We start from the raw sequence: 27,058 nt of genomic DNA, 5'->3' as shown, positions 1-27,058 counted from the left end.
TTCTGTCGGTGAATTTATTACTTAATGAGGAAAGGAGACATACAGATCCGGAAAAGCAAAGAATTGATCCCTAGTCTGTGCTTTCCTTGAGCTCAATTGGGATGTGACAGATGTGTTCATGAGCTAAAGAACAAAATCCGTATTGATTCAGAACTTTCCAAAGCAAAACTACATCACCATGTTTGTATAATATACAACTGACACAATTACCCTGAATTAAGCCATCATCATGCAAGTTTTCCAAAACACCTTTCTGTTAAGTTAAGGGCATCACCATGAGGTAGCACATATGAACAAACATAGCTTGGCAGAAGAACACCAATTGCCTGAAACAAAGGTGGCGCTGCCCATATAATCACAGCATAGGTTACTCTGAGTGAAGAAATATGTGATTTTACTGAGATTTTGCTGTTATCACTGTGTTCATGTGACGATCTCCTGACAGATTGACGGATTTCTGTTGTCAGTGATTTTCTGATCAAAATTAATTTGCTATCTGATCTCCAAAAGGGAAAAATAAATCTCCTTAAAGTTTGGAAATGACTGTAAACCTTGACAGACATGTGAAAAAACATAGGGGAATATAATAAGCTGTGCAAAAACATGCAGGTTAGATGAATTAGCCACGCTAAAATTGCCCATAGTGTTCTGTAATGTGTAGGTTAGGAGCATTAGTTAGGGGTAAATGTAGAGTAGGAGGCGAATGGGTCTGGGTAGGTTACACTTCGGGGGGTCGTTGTGGACTTGTAGGATTCTATCTGTGTCATAGAAACATAGAATTAGCATTTGGCCATTCAGCTCATCAAGATTGTCTAGCCATTCCATCCCTTTTATCTAACCCATCCCCATTGGTAATGAGAAATTTATCAATGTCTACATTATGTATACTTAAAAAGACTGAGCTTCCATAGCCCTCTGTGAAAGAGAATTCCAAATGTTCACAACTCATTGAGTAAAAATGTTTCTCCTCATCCCAGACCTAAGTGGTATTCCCCCTTATTTTTAAAATGTGCCCCCTGGTTCTAGACTTAACAATCAGGGGAAACATCTTACCTGCATATATCCTGTCTATCCATTTAAATATTTCATAAGTTTCAATGCGATCATTTCTCATTCTTCAAAGTTTACCCAATCTCTCTTCATAGGACAGAGTGTGGTACTAGAAAAGCACAGCAGGTAAGGCAGCACCCGAGGAGCAGGAGAATCGATGTTTCGGGCATAAACCCTTCATCAGGAATGAGTTCTCATTAATAAGCCCTGACGAAGGGCTCTGGCCCAAAACGTCAATTCTCCTGCTCCTTGGATGCTGCCTGACCTGCTGTGCTTTTCCAACACCACACTCATGACTCTGATCTCCAGCATCTGCAATCCTCACTTTCTCTTCATAGGACAGTCCTGCATCCTGGGACCAGATCTGGTGAACCTACATTGCACTCCCTCTCTACAATAATAGCCTCGATATTCCGCTGGCTGACAGTTGTTATTCTGGTGTAAATGGGAAAGGGCAAACGGGGGCCCTGCAGAATCTCCAAGGTAGCAGAATTGGAAGGAATTGCTTGGGAAACTTAATTTTCCTCTGGGCATTTCCCCTACTGGAGACTTCATACTGAATATATAGTCTAATTCCTGAGTGACTATGGTGCCAGACGAACATCAGCGCCCAGCTAGTTCCCCAGACCCCAACACTCGCAGGGGGCTTGTCACTCAAACACTACCCAGGGACCCGAGGCCCAGATCTAACCCTGCAACCCACCGGACCCAACCCAACTCTCCCGTTCCCATGCTGGACCTGATCCAACAGCCCCCATTGCTGGACCTAAAACCCCTCAGACCCGATGCCTCTTGCTTACCTCAGCCTGCCCTAAACACTGCACATTTACCTGGCTTCCTAGTCATCATCCAAAGGGCAACCTGCCCATACCTGCCTACTATCCTCTGCAACTGGTAACCTACTCCTAACCAGCACCGAATCTCCCAAACCATCCTGCTCCCTACCGTCACATTTACCATATAGTTATTTTTAATCAAGCCATTCAGGCATGTTATGACACATTTCTGGTACAGGTGGAACTTGAACCTGGATCTTGTGGCCCAGAGACAGGGACACTGCCACTCTGCTATAAGAGACCTTAGACTTACCTTATTTGCTTGCTTTTCAACAGCAGCTGTCAAAGTAGCTGCGTGAGATTGGGGCAAATTTTCCAGACAGTGGCAATGTATTTCCTGAGATAAGAAGACTAAAGCTGCATACAGGACTCAATTGTGGTCTAAACAAGCTTCTACTTAATTGAAGAAAACTTCACTACTGACTTGAATCCTCTTGTAAGAAAGGCAAGCATTCCACTAGCCTTCCTAATAGCTTGCTGCACTTGCATGTTATCCTTCAGTGACTTATCAACAAGGATACCTAGTACATCGACACTTTCCAACCTTTCACCATTTCAGAAAGACTCTGCACAACCCACTAAAGGAATAACTTCACATTTTTTTCACATTATATTACATCTGCCATGTTCTTGCCCATTCACTAACCCTGTCCAAATCGTCCTGAAGCCATTTTGCATCTTTCTGATAACATACATTCCCACATAGCTTTGTATCATCCAGACATTTGGATCTCCATGCATGGATATCAAGCCAATCAAATCCTCCTCCATTGTTCCTCAGGTGACTGAGAATATTCAGAAAAATTGCATGCAGCCTTTCCACCTTCCATAGTATACTGGATGTTTGAAATTGACTACAGGGAGTCAAACAGCTGTTGAAGCATTTGGTGATATCCAAGAAAAAGGACATGATGATATAAACTACATTTATATGAGATAATCAGGCACGAAAATTTCCATATTCCAGAAACATGGTGGAGCACTGTTGCCTGTGGATCACACAGATCAGAATTAAATAATGGATGATATGGAGTTTTGACAGGGAACCCACAGCACATTAAAATATGGGAAGTGAGGAAGAACAAAATTTACTGGTTTGATCAAACATTTTCCATTCCATTCCTCATTATCTAAGGTGCTACTGCTAATGAGCAGTTTAGAATTATTCATAACTGTAATATCCAAACTATTCTTACACTGGGCAGCTTTTGAATAGAAAAAGTGAGGACTGCAGATGCTGGAGATCAGAGTCAAGAGTGTGGTGCTGGAAAAGCAGAGCAGTTCAGGCAGCATCCGAGAAGCAGGAGAATCAATGTTTCAGGCAAAAGCCTTTCATCAGGAATGGGCTTTAGCCTGAAATGTCAATTCTCCTGCTCCTTGGATGCTGCCTGACCTGCTGTGCTTTTGCAGCACCACACTCTCAGCTTTTGAATAGAGTTTCAATTAAGATTATACTTGCAATAATTCATCTCCTTTACCTGCCATGCTTCAACTTTCTTTATATCGGGACATGATCCATTTGCAAATATACCCTTGCCTGGTTTGCAGTCATAGATGTCCTGCAGAGCGTGAGCAATTGAATATACTGCTACATATACATTGTATGAAATACGTAGGTGAGTATAATCCAGATAAGGAGTTTCCACACTCGTGATATTCTCTTCTCCAGTGCATGGAGGTCTTGATCTTGTCCTTGTGGAATGCTGCACTTTAGCATTTCCATCCTGTGTTGCTAATCCATGGGTTGGTGCTTTTGAATTTTTTAGCTGTGTTAGGGATTCATCAGTGAAATAACAGTTAAATGTTTCTTCCCAAAATTCCTTGACAAATCCATTGTCAGAGGATCTGCTGGGATGGACTCTTTTTAAAAACTCATTGAATCCTGGGATGCGGCCTGCTCGGAGTGCAATTCCAATGGTTCCACCAACAACATGGAAATACTCCGGTTTGGCTATCAATGAGGAACTCGCCCATGCTTCACTTGCCAGCCAAATTCTACCAGTGATGTTTCGTCGAACTATCTCTTGTATCAGTGGTTCCAAGTCAGGGCCATTTGAGAAGACAACAATCACTCTGGCTGAGGAATTCTGAATGATATCTGCAAGCTGTTCCACCTGTTTCTGGGTATAGTACTGAGAAATCATCTCACTGAAATCTATGCAGATATCCCGTTCTTCAGCTTCTTCCCGAAATGTATCTATCCCTGGACGCCCATAGTCGTCATCAGCGGCTAAAGTGCCCACCCAATTCCACTGAAAATGCTCGATAATCTCAGCCATGGCTGTAGCCTGTTGCCCATCATTTGGGATTGTGCGAAGGAAAGCCTTGTATTCATTCTTGTTGCTTAAGAGCCTGCTTGAGGAGGCATAACTGACCTTCAATAGAAACAACAAGTGTTAGCAAGGGTCATCTGTGCAAAAGCTAAATAGTCATAAATCAAAATTCTCAACTCTTTGTGCAGCAAACATTTGAGTTCTTAAGTCTGTGAGTTTGCTCACTGAGTTTGGAGGTTTGTTTTCAGACATTTCGTCACCGTGACTAGGTAACATCATCAGTGAGAGTCTCTGGTGAAACACTGGTGGTATGTCCTGCCTCTCTATTTATAGGTCTTGGCGATATCATTTCGGTTCTTTTTTTTAAGGGAAGATAGATAGGATCTCAGTCGATGTGTTTATTGAGGGAGTTCTGGTTAGAATGCTAGGCTTCTAAGAATTCTCGTGCGTGTCTTTGTTTCACCTGACCTAGGATGTGTGTGTTGTCCCAGTCAAAGTGATGTCCTTCTTTGTCTGTATATACAGAAACTAGTGATAGTAGGTCATGTCTTTTGGTGGCCAACTGGTGTTCATGTATTCTGGTGGCAAGTTTCCTGCTGGTTACCCTTCAGTAACTTCAAATCTGCTCAGTGTGGTTATCGTGAAAATGTATCAGGATTGTTCTATTATGTGCATATTCTATTAAACTTATTAAATCACAAGTACTTTTCCTATTGAGTATGAATTTTAAGAGTCTCTGATATAAACAGAAGTGTAATTATCCAAAACCCTACTGTGAAAAATGCACACTTCTAGCCTCCAGCATGAGAAGGAAGAACTACCACACATTCCACAAGTGAAGAAATATTATCACCTTATTTACACTGATCCATTGACACTAAGAACAGATGTCCCCAATTCTTCTGAACAAACACTTTCCCACATCCTGTAGCAAATGTGTCACATCTAAGGCTACACGATTTCTTAGTCCCAAAGTCCATTCATTAATGCTGGTGATGTGAGTTTTCTCTTGACATGGGGTTGCTGTACACTAACAGTCAAATTCTGGCCAGTTTTAGATCTTACAATTTCATATCTTACAAAAAACCGTTTTTATGTTCTGATCAAAGGTTATCAGCCTGAATCATATCTCCCAGTTTTCTCATTCCATTGATGCTGCTAGAGCTGCAGAGTACTTTCAGCATTTTCCCTTTTTATTTCAAATGTTCAAATGTCTTTGGTTCTCTTTGGTAGTTAGTTGTTTCTAGCCTGTCTTTGTGAAAAGGGCCTGTTTTTGTGAAATGGGCCTGCTTACTTTAGGTGATCACTGCAGTTTGATTAGCTACACTTTCAATGGACTAGAAAAATGTATACTGCTAAAACCTTATACTTGCATCATACTTCACTAGTGCACTATATTGAGAATAGATATCTCAGATGGAGTTACAATGAAGAAATTCAGGAAAACCTACATACCAAAAAGTGTGAAATCTTACTTATAAATGCCACTGCTAAGCCTGTTCTCATTTGTCTCTTAAATAGCTTCAAATTATTCAGTGCACTTTCAAGAAACTGAATGTAGGATCTTATCCTATAGATCAATATGTATAAGATTCAGTGTTGCTACCTTTTGTAAAAGTTACAGCTAGTGTGCTATTAGTGCTATTGAATTTCAACAATTGTGTAGGAATCTGAATGTTACTAAATCATCAATTTTAGTAATACTACTAGATATTAAGATTTGTTAATTATGATCAAGAAGATATCATAAATGACCTGAAAGTTTTATTACTATTCATCCCACATGTTAGAAGGATGGGCACTTGAATTTTAAACTATACAGAATTCTGGGATCACTGAGGGTGATTTTAATTTTGCACAATAGTATAAAGCAAATTATAGTGAATTAATCACCCATTATCTACCATGCTTGATCCATAGTTAAAACAACTCCTTGTAATTTATGCTCTCTTGCAGGGAGTGAAGGGCAGGATCTCTGAGCATGGGAAATCAGGAGCAGTACATGTCAAGGTGAAGAATTGAGGAGTGCAGGAGCTGTGTTGGTGGGGAAAAGGGTGGGTGCTCTGAGGGTCTGTATGAGGGGTGCAGGGACTGTGAGGATGATAGGGAGGTGTGGGGCAGGTGAGGATTGTGGAGAGTCAAAGGATGCAAGAACTGTGAGGGTGAGGAGTGGTGAAGACAGAGACTTTGAGGGTAGGTGCTGGGGGGTAGCAGGAGGTGTGAGGGTAAGGAATGGAAGGGTGGGGTCTGTGAGAGTGGAGCATGAGCTGTCTAAAAATAAGTGAAAAGATAAATAAAATGATGAAGATAATGCTTAAATGAATTTTATATAAGAGTGTGCATAATGATAAAAAGAGACAGTATGGGGTTTTGTGGAGAGTAATCTGAGTCTGTGCTGAAAAGTCATGAAAACTAGAGGTGTCTGATTTCTGACCAATAGAAGGACCACAATTGTGGTTGCCTCCAGTACAAATCCAGATCCAACCAGATCAAAACTACTGAACCCCAGTACATCCTAATCCAGTTTTGTACTGGTTTCATACTGGACTATACTGGCTTTTCCTGTTAGTGAAAACAGCTCAGAGGGAATATTAGGGCCTCTAGCTAAGGAGGGAAGCATTTAAACAACATCATCAGTTCCATTTCATTTTAGATTATGCAGATAGCAGAACTATATTTCTTTGTTAAAGGAATTCACTGAACAATTACATCTAGCTATTCCGTCAGACCAATGAATTGTCTAACAAATTGGCCAAGAAATGAGACCATTCAACCCAGCAAATCCAATTCTATATTTACTTCAATGGCTTTTACTGATTATTTATTTCAAAACCCTGCTGCAAAATGAAGTCCAGTATCTATTTTCATAAAAAGAATATGAGCTTAAAGTTTAAAAATCAATGTCACTATTAATCACTAATGAAAGGTTGTTGATATTAATGCAAAATGTCTTCTAATCTGTTATGTTTTTACATGTAAGACAATTTAAATTTGACTAGACAGTTGTTAAAATGTGGTATTCACAAAGAGCTGGCTGTTTGTCTACAGCTACATGTGGTCTCCTTCACAAACACACATACATATACTGGTTACAGAAACACTTGTTCTCCACAATGTACACACACTCACAATCTTGTTCATTGTCACTAAGTGCACTGACCTGTGGAATGTGAAACAACCCCAGCAGATTGGCGACTGCAGTCGAAATTCCAGATCCCGTTGCCCCCACAACTGCTATTGTCGATGGGATGTGATCAGAGCAGTTACAAAACTCATCCAAGTTCAGTGAGTCGATTTTATTCTGGGCTACAAAACTTAGAGTTGCTTCCAGGCCTTTGGACACAGTGTTGCACGTATCAAATATCCTGTATCCGAGAGTGATATTTGGTAGAAATTTCATACTATTGTTGATTTCCTCAATTGCAAATATCATTGCCTGCAACCACCGGAATCCTCTGAAGTTGTACCTGTCAATGATAATTGAGACGTAGTTATGATATTCTTATTCACCTTTTCAACCAATCAGTCTAACTGTGGCCTTTCCATTGATCAGTCTGTAATCAAAATGGACACAAGGAGAGATGCCTCAGCCACAATACAAACCCATTGCAAAAACAGTTTTCTTAATGGAATTGTTTACAGCTTAATGACTAACATTTTTTATCAGAAAAGAAAAAGGAAAGGTTGCTTTTTTATATGTTTTTCACATCCTGAAGACTTCCCGAAGTGCTTTACTACCAATAAGGTGCATTTGCTGTTATAACGTAGGAAACACAGTTGCCAATTTGTATATTGTAAGGTCCTACAAACAGCAATATAATAAAATCTAGATAATCCATCATTTTTAGTAACATTCTCCTGTTCTTCTCCAGAGTAGTGTCATGCAATCGTTTAAGTCCATGTGAGAAAGCAGTTATGGCCTTAGTTTAAACCCTGATCCAAACGATGGTACTTCTGACATTGCCGCCCCCGTACTTAGGAATGCACTGAACATATTGTTTGCACAGCATTTTGAGGTGGAACTTGAATCCATGTGCTCCTACCTCTGATGCACCACTAAACCACAACAGACAGTTTTCAGATGCAACTTTCATAGAATCATAGAAATGTACAGCACGGAAACAGACCCATTGGTCCAACCCGTCTATGCCGATCAGACATCCTAACCTAATCTAGTCCCATTTGCCAGCACTTGGGCCCATATCTCTCTAAACCATTTCTATTCATATAGCTGTCCAAATGCCTTTTAAATGCTGTAATTGTACCAGCCTCCACCATTTCCTCTGGCAGCACATTCCATACACACACCGCCGTCTGTGTGAAAACTTTGCCCCTTAGGTCCCTTTCATATCTTTCCCCTCTCATCCTAAACCTATGCCCTCAAGTTATGGTCTCCCCACCCTAGAGAAAAGACCTTGTCTATTTATCCTATCCATGCCCCTCATGATTTTATCAACCTCTATAAGGTCCACCCTAGAGAAAAGACCTTGTATATAGCTAGTATCCATGCCCCTCATGATTTTATCAACCTCTATAAGGTCACCCCTCAGCCTCCGATGCTCCAGGGAAAACAGCCCCAGCTTATTTAACCTCCCTCTTTAGCTCAAGTCCTCCAACCCTGACAGCATCCTTGTAAATCTTTTCTGAATGCTTTCAAGTTTCACAACATCCTCCCCTTCCTCATTATTTATTAATTAATTAATTGTAGTTAATACAAATTACTTTTATTTACTCATTGTGAAATGGGTCTGACTAATTATGGTTAAGACTGATTTTGCAATAAGTTAACATTTAGAATACTAATCTCCCTTCGAGTAATGATTCAAGGATGGGAAAATTTAAAATGAAAAAATGTTGCGAATTAAATTGCTTTGATTGTGACTGGAAACTTTTACATTGCAACCATTAACAATAATAGTCTCTTTTTTCTGTTCACTCCATACCTAATGTCTTCAGCAAATAACTACAGTTTTCGCGAGGGAGCTCCATCTCCACCCTAAGGAGTTAACTGTTACCACATGCCACTTCTCATTTTATTCTCTCAAGTATCACTTGCACAAAAAGACATTTCCACATGAATAACTCATGGCTAGGTTTCAAATATTTCAATATAAATGAGATAAAAACCCTGGACAGGCTGAAAGGGATTTCAAAATACTAATCCATGGAGACTTATTCCTGCATGATGAAAAATTCTATAGGTATTATTGAAACAATACCAATCATGATGGGAGTGTCATTTGAATCTAAGAAAGTACCAGTAGATTCGAAATTAATGCGTTTCCCAAAATGGAAGAAAAACAGGCACGGACAACTATTTCAACAGCACCTTCCAAACCCACAACTTCTGCCATTGAGAAGGACACAAGTACCATATACATGGGAACCACTACTTCATATCCCCATTTAGCCACACACTCTGCTGACTTGGACTCTTATTTTTGTTTCTTCACCATCACTGAGTCAAATCCAAGAACTCCCTCCCTAATAGCATTGTGCGTGCGACTTCACCAGGTGGCAGCAAAGATGACTTGGCCAGCAGGGTTATACCTAGAAAAAAATAAAATTATGAACCCAGGAGTCTAATTTCTAAAGTTGAAGAGATGGATTCAATTACTGGGAATAAGCCATTAGGAGTATACAGTAATAAGATAGTAAGCAATAATTAATATGGATTTAGTGGGGAGAATCTTGCCTGTCCAGCCTGACCAGCCTTTTTGAGGAAATGGCCTTCCCAGGGGAAGGCTCTACAACTCCACAAAGACATTCCACAAAGTCCCACAGAAAAAAACATTAGTGAAATTCAAAGTTGTGGGAGTCAGAGGAAAAACTGGGAATGGAAAAGAATATGACTGAAGGTTAGTATTCAATTCATTAGATGATTTATGGGGAGAACTATGAATTCAGATTCTTCAGAAGTCATTGTTTTGACAACTACAGTCATAGAAACAAATAAAAAATGTTGTGGCAACATTTGCTCCAGTCATTAGCACCTCCTTGACTACATCATCTTCCAGGTGAAAGTGAGGACTGCAGATGCTGGAGATTAGAGTCGAGAGTGTGGTGCTGGAAAAGCACAGCAGGCGAAGGGCTTTTGCCCGAAACATTGATTTTCCTGCTCCTTGGATGCTGCTTCACCTGCTGTGCTTTTCCAGCACCACACTCTTTACATCATCTTCCAAATGAGGGATCAAAAGGATGTTCACATCACCTGGATATAAGTTGAAGACTTTTGGACCATCCAATACCTAAACATGACTACAATCTACAATAGATTGGCCCAAAAAACACAGAACACTACCTCAGGACATTCTGTGATGATGGACTCAAGGTCTTTGCAAAGGAAGACCTATTCAGTTAATGTCTCACTGACAACCTGATGTCACTCAATGAACAGAACCATAGAATGTTCCCAACACTTGGCTTGTCCTTAAATACATTACAAGCAGCACTGGCACAGATGCCTTTGATTTCCTCACCAGGAAATTGGTTTGATGAGAATGATCAGGAAATCCAAGAGCTACAAAAAACTCCAAGTACAAGGTTTTCCTGAACTAGAAGCACCATCAAAATTCAAGGGTAAGAAATCAGGTCTACAGACAAATGAAGGCTAAGGTCCAACGTAAACCTCTGACCTAAAGTATAAATGATGGGTGGAAATAGAGCAGGACATACAGTAATTCACGGACAACCGTGACATGTATGTATTCATCAGCGCAATCAAGACACAAACTCACATCACACTCTGTTCTGAGAGCTAAGAATGGAATAACTTTTACAAAGGACAGATAGGCAGGAAGCACTCATTGGAAGTAGTGCTTCGAGGATCTCCTCAACCAGGATTCAGTCCTCAATATGAGTGTCTTCAACCACATCCCACCGCTTCTAACTACCCAGTGTTTCAGCAGAACAATTATTTGACATGAAGTTGGAAAGGCCATCGAACAGTTAAGAACCAATGAAGCCACCAGTGCAGCCGATCAGTGGAGAAGATCCTCTGCATGACAATGTGAATTATTCCCCTCATCTGGAAGGAGGAGAGCACACCAGCAGACCTCAGAGTGGCAGTAATTGTGAGTAGCTTCAAGAAAGGAATTGATTGATTGTGATAACTACAGAGGGCTGTCTGCCACAATGAAATTAATGGCATGAATCTTCTTCAATTGCATCTTCCCCACCATGGCTGAAGAGCTCTTACCAGAGTCACAATGCAGACTCTGACCATCAAGAGGCACAGGAGCCATGATCTTCACAGCAAGATGGGTAAAATGCAGAGAGCAGCAGCAATATTTATACATGGACTCTTTGATCTCACAAAGATCTCCCATGCTGTTATGTGGGAGAAATTTGTCTGTTTGCAGAAATTTGTCACCATTCTCCGCTTGTTCCATGAAAACATGAAACAAATCCATCACAGATCCAATAAGTGTGCAAGTTGGGTTCAAGCATGGCTGCATCATTGTACCAATGTTCCTTTCTATCTTCCTCACATCCACAAAATGGAGCTAAGCTAAAGAATTATGGGAAACTTAAATCTAGAACCAAGATCACCCAACTTCCATCATTGAGACGTAGTAAGTAGATGACACATGCAAAGGCTGAACTCCCATTCAGCATCAATAAACTCTTGGAAGTGTTTAGGAAGAATGGGCCTCAGGTTAAATATCTAGAAGACAAAGGTCCTCTATCAACCTACTCAGGAAGAAGGGCTTATGCCCAAAACGTCGATTCTCCTGCTCCTCAAATGCTGCCTGGCCTGCTGTGTTTTTCCAGCACGACATTCTTCAACTCTGGTACTCCAGCATCTGCAGTTCTCACCTTCTCCTAACACAGTCTTTGGCCATCTGAGGACCAGTATTTGTTAACCAAGACCTCAAACATGGCATTAAGCATATGTTCTACAGGGCTGTCGTGTCCTCTTGTATGCATTGGTGCAATGGACATTGTTCAGCAGATACCTCAAGCCATTGGAGAAATAACATCAGAGATGTCTCTGCAAAATCCTGCAAATTCAAGAGCAGGATAGGTGCTCCATATAAATATCTTCTCTCAGGCCAACATGGAGGCACTGGTTATGGCCAATCGGGTAAGCCACATTATCCCAAACACAACCCTCTACTCAGACAGAATGTTCTCAAAATTACCGTAAAGTTGCAACATCCCCACGAGCTCATGGAAATCTTTTCCCCAATACCATCGAAACTGTAGAAGAAACACCTGCAAAGGTGCAGAGAATTTTGATTGCCCCTAACAGTCTCATACGCAATCTAAGTGAAAATGGGCTAAAGAGTTTTAAACATTCTCAACGTCCCACCCTCCCAGCTCATACGATCTGCCCCATGACAACAGGCTGTGTGGATCCACTATTGAGGTCAGGACCCACAGTGGAAGAATGTCATCCCCATTCCCAAAGGGCTGCCTAAGAAGAAAGAAGAAGAGCCTCTAATTGACACATTTGACCATGATTCAGAAACTCAACATAGTGAAATTTCCTGATGGGATTAAACAAAAAAAGGCAATGAAAGAAACCCAGTGCATTAAATAAATTACACATGGCACTTACTGTTTCTGATTTAAATAAATGCTTGGACTGAGAAAATGATCAATTACTTTATTGTGATATAATTTAACTGAGAATTACAAAGGTAAAAGATTTCAGTGGAAATGAGACTCAATGAACTAACATGATGGGATTTCCATTCAGTCGTTTGGTTTTGCAGTAACCTTTGTAGATTTGATAACTCAGATCTATGCTGAGATGAAACATCAGTTGCTATGTGTGCAGGTATTTTACTTACAAAGGTTTTTTTCTTTAATGGATGCTCCATGCCTACAGTTGTAACTCCAAGTAACTTCTACAATGTATTGACTTTTCTTTGAGTGCACTCAGGTATAACTAGTTAAGCACAACGAGCATCAGTAGTACACAGACTCACATAATTTAACACAGAACATTTGACCACAGACAACATTGCATCTTATGCCAATTCCACTGGCCTTACCATTCCATTATGAAAGCAAAGTTTAGTTTGGCTGAAGTTCATACAGGCTTCAAGTTTCTTAGTGCTGTTGTCTTGTTGACGTAGACAGGCAGGAAGCTGAAAGAACACAGCAAGCTAGGCAGCATCAGGAGATAGAGAAGTTGACATTTCAGGTGTAAGTCTTCTTCAGGACTGGGGCTGGGTGTAGAGAGAGCTGCAGATAAAAGGGATAGCAGAGGTGGTGTGGTGGAGTGGGGTTAGTTGAAGGGGTAGAGGATATGACCTGGTTGGTCAATGAGAGGAATGAATCCAGTTGGTGTTGTTCCTCCAATTTGCAGTTTGGTTTGTTATGGCAAAGGAGGCAGCCAAGGATGATCATGTCGGAAAGGAAGTGGGAAGGGGAATTCAAGCAACACCTCAAATTCAGCCTGGGCAGCTTACAGCCTGGAGAACTCAACACTGAGTTCTCCAATTTCAAATAACCTCCCTTCCCAGCCCCTCCCCCACCCTTCACTCCTCCCTGCCACCAACCAGATTCCTTCCTCCCATTGACCAACCCTCTGCTAATCTTCACCTATCCCCACTCCACCACCCCCTTTATCTGTAGCTCCTTTTACACCCACCCCTAGTCCTGAAGAATAGTTACACCCGAAACATTGACTTCTCCACCTTCTGATGCTGCCTAGCTTGCTGTGTTCTTCCAGCTTTCTGCCTGTCTACATTGGATTCTAGCATATGCAGTTTTTTTGTCTCCAATGTTGTCTTGCTGGTGGGCAGTATCATCAACATGTTCACTTCAAGTTTCATATGTGAGTGGTGCTATTTACAAGAAAATGAATAATAGTAAAGATACTTGAATCCTATATCATCCTTAGCCAGAGCAAGTGTTGCTGTTTTAATGGACTGGTGAAACCCTTGGAATCCAAACAAAGCTATAGCAAAACCAAACAAGTGGTTGGATGTCCCATCCTGTGAGTTGACATTAGCAATGAGCTTCTTTATGTTTGTAACTCACTTAGGAATTAAGTCATTCAATAATTTTGTAAATCCAGAAAATGTATTTAGATCAGAAACAGTAAATGGGAAATCACAGATGCTTGGGATACTCTGTTCACTGTTCATTTTCCTAGTTCAACATCACTCCCCTAACTAATATCCTCTGTTTTTCTCTCTTTCAGATGGGTCATTATCCATCTTGAGGTTTTACAAAAAATATCAATTGCATTAAGCTGTGTAATAGCCTTTCATTAGATTACCTACAGTGTGAAAAAAGGCCCTTCGGCCCAACAAGTCCACCCTGATCCTCTGAAGAGTACCCCACCCAGACCCATTTCTTTACACTTACTCCTGAATAATGCACCTAACACTATGGACAATCTTTGGACTGTGGGAGGAAACCCATGCAGACACGGGGAGAATGTGCAAACTCCACACAGTCACCCGAGGTTGGAATCGAATCTGGGTCCCTGGCGCTGTGAGGCAGCAGTGCTAACCACTGAGCTACCGTGCTGTCCCAAATGTGGTAACTTTTATGTGGAAAATTATCAAAAGCTTTTGAGAAATCTCAATATACTTCCACCAGATTATACAAAATCCACTTCTCTCAAAAAAGATCAACTAGCTCATCAATCAGAATCTGCTCTTTCTGACAATGATCGAAATCTTCATTAATCATAAGAAAATCATTGAATTCACAGTATTACAATGCAACATTGCTATTTTATAGTAAATCACAGTATATTGTAATAAAATTTCACTAGAGTACAATATACCTGAATGAACACTTAGTAACGTATATACAGCTCACTCCAAACTCAAAATAATTCAATATAGTGCAATGTTAGATCATCAATATACAGCATAACCAATTGAGGATTAAATAAAGTGTAATCCACTTGAGAGCTCAACAACTCATACTAAAACTCTTTGAAATTATATTAATTCATATTCCAACTCAGTAAGAATTCAATCTGCAACTGAAGGAGAGCTCAGTAAGGATTCAATGCTCATAAACTAAATTATTGAGAAATCAATTATTTTTAGTGATCTGAATCAGCATTCAGTTAAAGAGAGTGTAATTCAATAACTTATATTGTAATTTGATACAAACTAATCATGCAACTCATTACTTTATAAAGTTAAAAATCACACAACACCAGGTTATAGTCCAACAGGCTTAATTGGAAGCACACTAGCTTTCGGAGCATCGCTCCTTCATCAGGTGATAGGACTATCACCTGATGAAGGAGTGTCACTCCGAAAGCTTCCAATTAAACCTGTTGGACTATAACCTGGTGTTGTGTGATTTTTAACTTTGTACACCTCAGTCCAACACCGGCATCTCCAAATCATTACTTTATAGTGCACCTCCAGTAACATATGCTGGCAATTTTCCAGGACTTATGTCTCTAAAATTAGCAAAGTTCCAGTGGCAGAGTCAGAGAATTCCCAAGGATATTCCCAATATTACTGTAATCTAATAAAATGTCAGCATAAAACAATGAGATTCAATATTTCACAGTTTTCTGTAATGCGATAACAGTACTTGTGGCATCAATGAGATTTCAATCACTCACATTGTTAGAAAATGAGAATTTCATAGATCCCAATGTAACTCAATCAGAAGCTAATATATTATTGCATCTCAGTAAGTACTCCAAAATACACAGTGAGGATCAATGACAATTCAGTAACTTACTGCATAACTGAATGCAAATTAAATCAATCACAATATAAGTCAATCATGTAGTCCAGGCTGTGGGGTGTGATTCTGATATCTGCCTGTGATACTGATAATGCACAAATAGCAAATATTATTAATTTACAGTGTCTCTGTTGCTCTTACAATAGCTTACATGAGGTTCATTTCACCCAGCATCCCATGTTTATTGACCTACATTGGCTTCCCCATGTTTTAAAAATATCTGTTTTCTAACATCCTCCATAGCCTCATTCCCTCCCTATTTCTTTAATTTCCTTCAGTCTCCCAACACCCCTCTAATACTGACCTCTTTTTCACCTCTATTTGTCATTACTCTACCATTGGTGGCTATACTTTCAGCTGTGTAGGCCATAAATTCTGGAATCTCCTTTATAAATCTGTTCATTTCTCTATCTATCTCTCTTCCTTTAAGATGCTTCCTAAAACTTCTCTAACCAAGCTTGAAATGACCTGTTCCCAAATTTTGTTTCATAATGCTCCTGAGAAGCACATTCAGATATTTTACTTTTGTCAAAGGTGCTGTATGAATACAAGCTGTTATTGTTGGGTAGCTAATGAGACCTTAGTCCACATTTCTGTAAACAGCAATTAGATCTTAGAAATTGTGATGCTCTATCAGACTTCAGTTCTAGCTTAAGTGCTGGAAAAGCACAGCCGGTGAGACCGCATCCAAGGAATTCCTGATGAAGAGCTCACACTCAAAACTTCGACTCTCTTGCTCCTCAGATGCTGCCTGACCGGCTGTGCTTTTCCAGCATCATGCTTCTTGACTGATCTCCAGCGTTTGAAGTCCTTACTTTCTCTTAATTCTAGCTTAGCTAAGAACAGAAAAACTCAGCAACATCTCAATGAACCAAGTTCATCAGGGAGCTGGGAATGATAATATTACCAGCTTACACTAATACTCAGTAAGATCTCAAGTGCTTTTTATTATTCTTAGAGTCACGGAGATGTACAGCATGGAAACAGACCATTTGGTTCAACTCGTCCATGCCGACCAGATGTCCGAACCTAATCTAGTCCCACTTGCCAGCACCCACTCCATATCCTTCCAAACCCTCCCATCCAAATGCCTTTTAAATGTTGCAATTGTACCAGCCTCCACCACTTCCTCTGGCAGCTCATTCCATACACACACCACCCATTCTTGTTACATTGTGATATATTACAAAAGACTATTTTAATTTTCTTACTAAAATGTAATGATTATGTGCTATCACATAATCATTACATCCTAATTAACCTTAACATTGTTCAACAAGATGTCTCATAGTGCAACTATACTAAAGCATTATTTTATAATTAGCGCAAATGTTTTGTTGAACAAAATATTATTATTGGGCCATCCATCTCTGCTCTTTAATGGACAATGACATATGAAAACCTACAACCACTTTTAGCCAAGTTACAAATAAAATTATATTTCAAATAGTTTATTGGTGGTGAAGCACTTTTGAACACCCTGAGAGTATGAAAGGCACTTTTATGTAATGTTCTTTCTTTAATCTTAATAAAGCACAATGCAATCCAATGTGAACTTTACAAATTATATCGCTTAGTATATCTAAATGTAGCTTAATATTTGTGTAACAAAAACTCCATACCCTTTCATGTATCACAATGAAATATTCCGTAACACAATATAATCTATGTGAAACACCATAAATCAGTTAAAATTTGTATTAAGTGTCTCAGAAAGAGTTGTGAAATATGAATTTTATCCCAGAAATATGTTGGGCTTTTAATACTTGATTAACAAAATTTTGAGTATGATATGATTTCTTAAATGAGATATAACCAAAGCACATTAGTAAACAGGGAGAAAGATACATTTTTGGACAGAAGAGAAAAACATAGCTACATCTCAGGAAATCCCAACATAAATGAGAAATGTCACTTACATCTCACTGAGTCTTGCAGTAATTAACTAAGATGCAGATGAGGCTTTAGTTCACAATTATACTCTTCTGTGAGGTCTGTGTTCAATCTCAGAAATTACTGCGGGGATCCAGTGAGATTTCAGTAAAATGTAATTATATAACAGTGATATATATATGATAGCTGAGCACCTTCCAGTGAGTATCATATTTCAGATTAATCTTAGTAAATCACTGTACGATTAAGTGAGATTCAAACACTGACTGTATAAAATCACGATAGAGCTGAAAATGTGTTGCTGGAAAAGCGCAGCAGGTCAGGCAGCATCCAAGGAACAGGAGAATCGACATTTCGGGCATAAGCCCTTCTTCAGGAATCATGATTCCTGAAGAAGGGCTTATGCCCGAAACGTCGATTCTCCTGTTCCTTGGATGCTGCCTGACCTGCTGCACTTTTCCAGCAACACCTTTTCAGCTCTTATCTCCAGCATCTGCAGTCCTCACTTTCTCCTCTAAAATCACAATAGGCCTAAGTAGGATCTCAGTTAAGGCTCACATTTAAATCACTATATAACCGAATTAGATTGCAGTTACACATCAATTACAGTTTCAGAATGAGTCATAATGTAAGACATTTTATATATATCATATATAGAGAGAGAGCAATATCACAGTCAAATTGATAGTAAACTTCAGTAAAAATCAATGTATACAATTGAACCAATGTACAATCATAATTATGTTTCACTCAACTAATATGACTCATTAAAATTAAAATAAATGTTACATATTCGTAACTACAGGGAGATCAAAATGGTGTATATTCGGTGAAAATTCGTTTGCAAAAGTATCTCAAAAAATTGTAGTCTAACACAATAATGCAATTCAGATTTTCATTGTCATTCATCAATGAAAAGCTAATAAAAGGTTGTTTCAGAATTGGAGTTAAAGTAGTTGAATGGCCAATCTCACAGGAAGAAGGTATGATATTTTTATATTTTCCCCTATGTCAAATGAAAGGAATACTGTTGATGATTGTTTTAAGAAAGTCTACTTTTATATTTCCAAATACTCCAGTATGAATGAAAGTATGAATGTAAACATATGTTTTAAGTAAATGCATTTGAAAAGTTTGTTGTACTTAAGGTCCTACCTAATACATTTAGTTGCCTCTGGTCTAGATTTTAAGTCTTGATCCTTTACAGCTACTCCAAAGTGTATTGGGAAAAGACCTCCGAGTATAATGTCTCCCTTCTTTTGTGCTCTTTGATTTGGCCCATATCCCGAGACACTGTAAGATTGTAGAAGAGTGAATCCTAGGAACAAGAGATAGTAATAATAGTGCCCCATTGTATAATCCACTCTTGCCGATTTCTTTACCAAGTCAAAAGGTTACACTCCAAAAAAAAATCACTTAGAGAAAAATCGTTGAGGCTTTTTGCTTATCTTTGTAATGGTGAGGGATGACACGACTGTAGAATTTTTGAAAGATGAAAACTGCTGCCTTCTTGAAGTCTTCCATCTTGTAAAAAAGGTTATCACACAGTCTTACAGCTGATGAACAAACAATTCAGCTTTGTTCCATTTTCAAAGATTCCTTGGGGAAAGAAAGTACAGAAGTTGAGTAACTGTAAGCTTGCCTTTGGAATTGCAAAACATAAGCTTTTTTTCTTGCTTTCAACCCTTTCTCATTTTAACCTATGAAACCCATTCACTTTGTCTTGGCCTTGTGAAGTATGGTGGAGAAGACTGAGTTTTTCTATGATTTCTGATAATATCACACAAAACTTGGTTGCAAAGGAGGCAACTGGCAGAAAAACATGGCTACAATGTATGTACACATACTTTACCACAATTGTCAAGGAAACCCTCATAACAAAACATTTTGAAAACTTCAGTGCTATCTTCTGAGTTTTCTTGTTATAATCTGAAAATTTTACTTGCCTATCTTTTTAAAGTATACTTCCATTTTTAACAACCTCAGCCTGAAATTTGTAAAGGTTTGAAAACCACCTATTTTGAGTCTCCAGATCTGTACTCTCAGCTAGCCTAAATTCTGAGGGTGAAGCCCAGGATTCATATCAGTACGGTTCACGCTGAGCGCTACTGGATTCTGAGTTAGTTTGGAACACCAAGGAAATTAGGAACCCGGACTTTTGGAAGGTTTCATTGATTCCAAAGATAGAATGACATGACAAACCTGCCATGAGATCTGTTTAATTGTTTATGTTGTGGAACAACTACTTTATATTCAGTGCTATAGTACTTACTACCTCCTAATACGTTGTTGACTCTTGTACGAAATTAGTAACATGATATTCCCATCAAATATGAAGGTGATCTTTCCAATGCTAGCATGATACATAAAAACAATAAAACACTCCACATTGATTTATGAGGAAACACCTCAAGATGCCTGAGAGAATATGTGACTTGAGGAATCCATGGTTTATTAACCCATGGTATCGGTATTTGCTTTGGAAAATGCAAAAGCAAATGTGTGACAGAATGAGACAGCGGATTGCCTAATTAGCATAGAGTGCTGCTGAGATGCCAGAAAGATGGAAATGCGTTTCTATTTATATAATTTATTTTCTTTCAAGAGATTTTGCTTTAGTAGAGACCTCATGATGAGATCACACTGTGGAACAGTGATCAAAAATACACAATCCTACCTACAAGATTGTGCAATATTTCTAGTATAATTGACCACTGTTTAGAAGACAAAAATAAATTATGCTTAGTTTAAGGAAAGACTATTTATAGTTCATATGTAAACCCCTAAAAGAAATGCATCAAGTTCCAAAACATCTTAGCTATCCATGATCATCACAAACCATATTTGATTAACTTCTTCTTCCCATATCTCCCAATGTCCCTAGAAATATAGGAGTATGCTTGATCTAGAAGGTTATTTTTGACTATTGTGCCAATTATGAATAGAGGCTTAGGGTGTAGGTTTGCTTGCTGAGCTGTAGGTTTGATATCCAGACGTTTCATTACCTGGCTAGGTAACATCATCAGTAGCGATCTCCAAGTGAAGCGAAGCTGTTGTGTCCTGCTTTCTACTTATATTTTTCTCCTGGATGGGGTTCCTAGGGTTTGTGGTGATGTCATTTCCTGTTCGTTTTCTGAGGGGTTGATAGATGGCATCTAGATCTATGTGTTTGTTTCTGGCGTTGTGGTTGGAGTGCCAGGAATTCTCTGGCATGTCTTTGCTTAGCCTGTCCCAGGATAGATGTGTTGTCCCAGTCGAAATGGTGGTTTTTTTTCATCTGTGTGTAGGGCTACGAGGGAGAGAGGGTCGTGTATTTTTGTGGCTAGCTGGTGTTCGTGTATCCTGGTGGCTAACTTTCTTCCTGTTTGCCCTACGTAGTGTTTGTGGGAGTCCTTGCATGGAACCTTGTAGATGACGTTGGTTTTGTCCATGGGTTGTACTGGGTCTTTTAAGTTTGTTAGTTTTTGTTTGCAGAGTGTTGGTGGGTTTGTGTCGCTACTAGGATTCCTAGGGGTCTTAGTAGTCTGGTTGTCATTTCTGAAACTTCTTTGATGTATGGTAAGGTGGTTAGGGTTTCTGGCTGTGTTTGGTCTGCTTGTCGTGGTTTGTTCTTGAGGAATCTGCGCACTGTATTTTTTGAGTATCCGTTCTTCATGAATGAAACAAAAACTAACAAACTTAAAAGACCCAGTACAACACATGGACAAAAGCAACGTCAACTACAAAATTCCATGTAAGGACTGCCACAAACACTACGTAGGACAAACAGGAAGAAAGTTAGCCACCAGGATACACGAACACCAGCTAGCCACAAAAAGGCACGACCCTCTCTCCCCCGTAGCCCTACACACAGAGGGGAAAAAAAACCCACCATTTTGACTGGGACAACACATCTATCCTGAGACAGGCTAAGCAAAGACATGCCAGAGAATTCCGAGAGGCCTGGCACTCCAACCACAATGCCATAAACAAACACATAGATCTAGATGCCATCTATCAACCCCTCAGAAAATGAACAGGAAATGACATCACCACAAACCCTAGGAACCCCATCCAGGAGAAAGATATAAATAGAAAGCAGGAGACAACAGCTTCGCTTCACTTGGAGGTCGCCACTGATGATGTTACCGAGCCAGGTAATGAAACATCTGGATATCAAACCTACAGCTCAGCAAGTAAAATTACACCCTAAAAAAAAGATGAGGTTACTATTTTTAGAGCATTGCTGCTATAAGAAAATGGAGACAGCTTTTGAAAATGCTTCGACAGACAAACAGCCGGTAACACTTATGGAAGCAGCAAAAGGATAAATTTCACCTCTGTGCTAATAAGAGGTGTAGGAAAATAGAGTGGTATAAAGAAGAGAGTAAATATCTAGTCACAGTAGAATTTAACAGAATCCTTACAGAAGAAGCATCAGTGGGAGCAGTTGAAGCTCCATGAGTAAAGTTAGACATATCCAATGAGGGGAAGAAACTTTCAAATAACTGTACAAAGGCCAGACTGGGAAGTGTAGAAAGTGAAAAGGAATATTTGTCCTTTGAGACGGGTATTACCAGCAGGCTCCACAAGGTGCAGCTACAGTAAACTATAGAAGAACCAGAATATTAACTTATACTAAGGCTGTGGCATTCAAAATATTGCAGGCACTAATGGTTGGAACCACAATATATGGCATTATTCTTCCAGCCAAAGTGGTCAACCTCACTTTTTCCCACATCATACTCAGTCTGCCAATTTTTTTGCTCAGCCACTTAACCTATCTCTTTCCCTTTGCAGATTTCTTGTAGCCTCCTCTGAACTTGCTTTCCTACACATCTTACTATTGTCAGCAATAAATTTTGGTTAAAATGCAATCTGTCTCTTCAGCCAAATCATTTGTACGAAATTTCAAATAATTGAGGCTCCAGCAATGATCCCTGCTGGAGCTCATCAATTATAGTTTGTCAGTCTGAAAATAACCCATTTATCCCAACTGTCTGTTTCATGTTGGTTAGCCAAACCTCTATCAACATTAATATGTTAACCCCACACAATGAGTGCTTATCTTGAGCATGGACATTTTATGTGGCACGTTATCAAATGCCTTTTAGATACCAAATAAGTTAGGCTTTTTGGTTCCCATTTATCCACCCTGTATGTTAGTACCTTAAATAATTCTAATCGAGGCATCAAACATGATTTCCATTTTACTAGAAAATGTTGGTTCTTCCTGACTGTGTTATAATTTTCCAACTGCCCTGCTACTGACTTCTTTTTCATACTTTCTAGCCTTTTCCCAATGAAAAATGTTAAACTAATTGGCCTGTAATTTCCTGCTTACAGTCTCTCTCTTTTACATAGTAGCGTTGCATTTGTGATGTTCCAATCCACTGGAACCTTGCAGAAGCTAAGGAAACTTCAAAGGTTATAATTGGTGCATTCATAATTTCTACAGCCACAACCTTTGCAATTCTAACAGGTTACTTCATCCAGAGAACCTTTAAGCCTTTAGTCTTGTTAGTCTTCCTCTAGTGATCATAATAATTTTAGGTTCATCCATCTCTTTTGCTTCTTGAATTTCCGTTACTCTTAGGATGACTTCTCTGTCTGCTATTGTACAGATAACTGCAAAATACTTGTTCAAAATCTCAATCATTTTCATACTTCTCATTATTAATTTCCCAATCTCACATCTTAAGGTGCCAAGACTTTGACTACTCCTTCCTTTTTATATATCTGCAGTATATTCTACTGCCTTACGTATTTCTTGCTAGTTTCTCTCCTATTTGAATTCCTCCCTCTTTATTCAGTTTTTCAGTCATCTTTTGCTGGTTTCCAGAATTTCCCCAAAGAAGCCTTTATCCGGATGAACCAACCCAACCACCCTGTAGCACAGCATTTCAACTCCCCCTCCCACTCCACCGAGGATATGCAGGTCATTGGACTCATCCACCGCCAAACCACAACAACGCGACGGTCGGAGGGGGAGCGTCTTATCTTCCGACTGGGAACCCTCCACCCGCAGGGGATGAACTTGGGCTTCACCAGTTTCTTCATCCCCCCTCCCCCCACCTTGTCTCAGGCGGATCCCTCCCGCCCGGCACCGCCTTCCTGCCCTGCAGTCTTCTTCTTGGCCTCTCCGCCTCCACCCTACTCCGACCTATCACCTTCACCTTGACCTCTTTCCACCTATCACATTTCCAACGCCCCTCCTCCAAGTCCCTCCTCCCTACCTTTTATCTTCTCCTGCTGAACACTCTCTGCTCATTCCTGAAGAAGGGCCTGTGCCCGAAACGTCGAATCTCCTGTTCCCTGGATGCTGCCTGACCTGCTGTGCTGTTCCAGCAATAAAGTTTCAACTTTGATCTCCAGCATCTGCAGACCTCACTTTCTCCTTCCATCCCTCAGGCCCAGGCTTCATAGAAGCTAAGGATGACTTTCTGGAAATCTGTGCTCAATCTCTGAAATTATAGATCTTAAAACCCAGCCTTATTTTTTCACTTGCATTACACATTTCTTTGCAGTTTTAATGATGGTTACTTCTAAAATTTTTAAACTCTTGTAAGTGACACTTTATATAGATAGTTGTCATTTATTTTGTACTCCCTTTCTGTCATCATATAGACCAAAGGAACTATTGGTGAAAAAGTCGATTGCTCTGACTGTCTAGAAACAATGTGATAAGAAAATTGTTACATTCAACACTTAGCCAAGTTAACAGGCCAAGTAGATTATCTGCCTTTTATAGAACCATCTAATCAAGTGTTTTCTACAATGGACACATAACCTGAACCTCCAGCTCACTCTCAAATGGTGAATGTCAACATTATTCCTGCGGAATCAATGGTGCTGGATTAATTGGCCACTTTATTGACAGTATTGAAAGAGAACCACAAAAACATGTGGTGTTAAATTATCTTTAAGCTGCTTTTCCAATTTCTTTCATTTACTTATCTCATGTGATTGCAAACATTCCCCTAGGACTTTCCTGGCTACACAATATTGAATCTGGCAGACAGCACTGAGATTTACATTGGAGTGGGTTCTTTTTAAATGAAGCTCTGGTATGGAAATGACACAAACCCCTTTGTACTTGGCAAGTGCAGATGACCAAAAGGTCTACCCCTGCTCCAACTCCGCATCCTGGACATGCCGTGAAGTCTGGCAGTTCAGCAAGAGAGGAACCTGAGACAAATACTTGTTTACCTTTGTTTCCCAGGAGTGTTTTGGGTGGGGTGGGGAAGCCACGGGGCAGTGATGGTCACTCACCATATCTCCCCCTCCAACATACCTAGTCTCTCACCATATCTTACCCTCCAGTACAACTGGCCCCTCACCATATCTGACCGTCCAACACACCTGGTCCCTCACCATATCTCACCCTCCAGTACAACAGGCCCCTCACCGTATCTCACCCTCCAGTACAACTGGTCCCTAACCATATCTCTCCCTCCAACACACCTAGTCCCTCACTATATCTGACTGTTTAGTCCTCCTGGTCCCTCACCACATCTTCCCAATGCCTTACCTGTGCATCCCAATCACAACTTGCTTTTTCTGCCACAATTAATTCTCCGTTACCAAGACACACTCCAATTCAGTACCTGACGTTATCGTGGTCTCTATAACTGATTGATAAAGATAAAGTCTTACCAGATCATAGAGCTACTCTCTCATTAGAGAGACAACTGGTGGTAGTTTAACCTAAGGGCCACCATACTTCAGGCAGGGAAAGAGGTTAACAAGGATCATCCTTCATGGTAACATCAGCCAGTATGGGAAATGAGGATAAAGTAAGGTCTCCAGATGCTGGAGATCAGAGGCGAGTGTGTGTTGCTGGAAAAGCACAGCATCAGGCAGCATCTGAGGAGCAGGAGATGATGTTTCCTGATGAAGGGCTCCCACCCGGAACATTGATTTTCCTGCTCATTGCCCTGCTGTGCTTTTCCAGCAACACACTCTCGACCCCAGTATGGGAAATGAGCCCACACTGTTGGCATCACTCTGTATCACAACCAGCTGTCAAGCCAACGGAGCTAAATAACCCCTCCAGAATTAAGGTCTGTTAGGGAAGCCAGCGACAGTTGCCAGTGTGAGGACTGAACCCATAACCTTGGCTTTATGAACACCATACTCTAACCATCTGAGCTAACTAGCCCAATCCAATATTGCACCAAATAAGCCAATGTATCACTCGGGTTGTTTGTTTTCCACTAGTATAATAGCCAATCAGTTAACCAAAAAGCACATGGCTGGTAAATGTACAAAACAAAATAACCAGAATATGATCACACACATAAAGGTCACATGGAGAAAGGAACACAGTTCTTGCGTTTTATACAAGAGAAAAATGACACCAAATAAAACTACTTTGTGACTGTCGTTACAGAGTCGCTTCTAATGAACTAAACATTTCCATGAAACAGTATAAGTTAAAGAAAACTCCAACCAGAAATAAAATTAGTGTTCAAACATTGCTTGAAGTTACTATCTATGGAAAATACTGTCACCTGAGGTCTTGAAAATGTTGGCATCTTGTAACAGAAGCATGACCATTTCTCAAAGCTAGAACAGTTCCAAGAAGTTATATTGGATGCAACAGACTGTGGCAACCTCAGTAACAAAAAAGGTAACCATAGTAGCAGCAACTACGGTAGGTACAACAGTTTCTAAATACTTTTATCAAACTTAATACAACAGTGCAGCCGGCTAGAACAGAGGTAGACAACTGCATCATCAAACACAAATATTGTGAACGACACTAAGCAAGAAAGGCAGGCTGGAGGCACAATCCAGTTTCCATTGCCACTTCAATCTGAATCACTTCATCTTTCTGTGTAAGGTTACGGTATGAGTTCTGCAATATACACATTAGAATATAGAGTTTATTTGGAATTGCACATTTGCTCCCCCAGTAAAAACTCCCTGTGGCGGTGAATATGTTGAAATTAGAGTGACAGAGACATAGCACAGAAAAACGCCCTTTGGCCCATCAAGTCTGTACCAGTCAAAAACCACCACCTAACTTTTCTAATTCGATTTTCTAGCAGTTGGGCCATAGTCTTGTATGCCTTGCATTGCAACAGCACATTTACATACTACTTACATCTTATGATTCATCCAGGCTCTCAAAACCAATCACAGCATTGTCATCAAACCAGCAGATAAAGGAGGAGCTGTTGTCATTCAGAATAGAACAGATTACTGCAAGGAAGTGTACCGACAACTGAACAACCAGGAACACTACAGGCAACTACCAGCTGATCCGACCAAAGAACATACCCGAGAATTAAACACACTGATCAGAACTTTGGATCCAGTCCTTCAGAGTTCCCTACG

At 40.0% G+C, this 27,058-nt stretch overlaps 1 protein-coding gene across 4 annotated transcripts in view; it reads right to left on the bottom strand.

The window, feature by feature from the left end:
• Window positions 1–27,058, bottom strand: part of casr (calcium-sensing receptor) — a 97,270-nt gene that overhangs the window by 18,582 nt on the left and 51,630 nt on the right. For all 4 annotated transcript variants that reach the window (XM_043700978.1, XM_043700979.1, XM_043700977.1 and 1 more), the window contains 3 exons: window positions 18,893–19,336; window positions 7,320–7,626; window positions 3,365–4,261 (listed from right to left, as the gene is read on the bottom strand). In XM_043700978.1, coding sequence (XP_043556913.1) covers window positions 3,365–4,261; window positions 7,320–7,626; window positions 18,893–19,089 — 1,401 coding nt within the window. In that variant the 5' untranslated portion in view covers window positions 19,090–19,336. The remainder of the gene's footprint in view (window positions 1–3,364; window positions 4,262–7,319; window positions 7,627–18,892; window positions 19,337–27,058) is intronic.

The sequence above is a fragment of the Chiloscyllium plagiosum genome, chromosome 12, assembly GCF_004010195.1.
Source record: "Chiloscyllium plagiosum isolate BGI_BamShark_2017 chromosome 12, ASM401019v2, whole genome shotgun sequence".
NCBI classification, from domain to species: Eukaryota; Metazoa; Chordata; class Chondrichthyes; order Orectolobiformes; family Hemiscylliidae; genus Chiloscyllium; species Chiloscyllium plagiosum.
The sequence above is the reverse complement of the archived record's forward strand: the minus strand, read 5'-3'. Positions and strand labels throughout refer to the sequence as shown.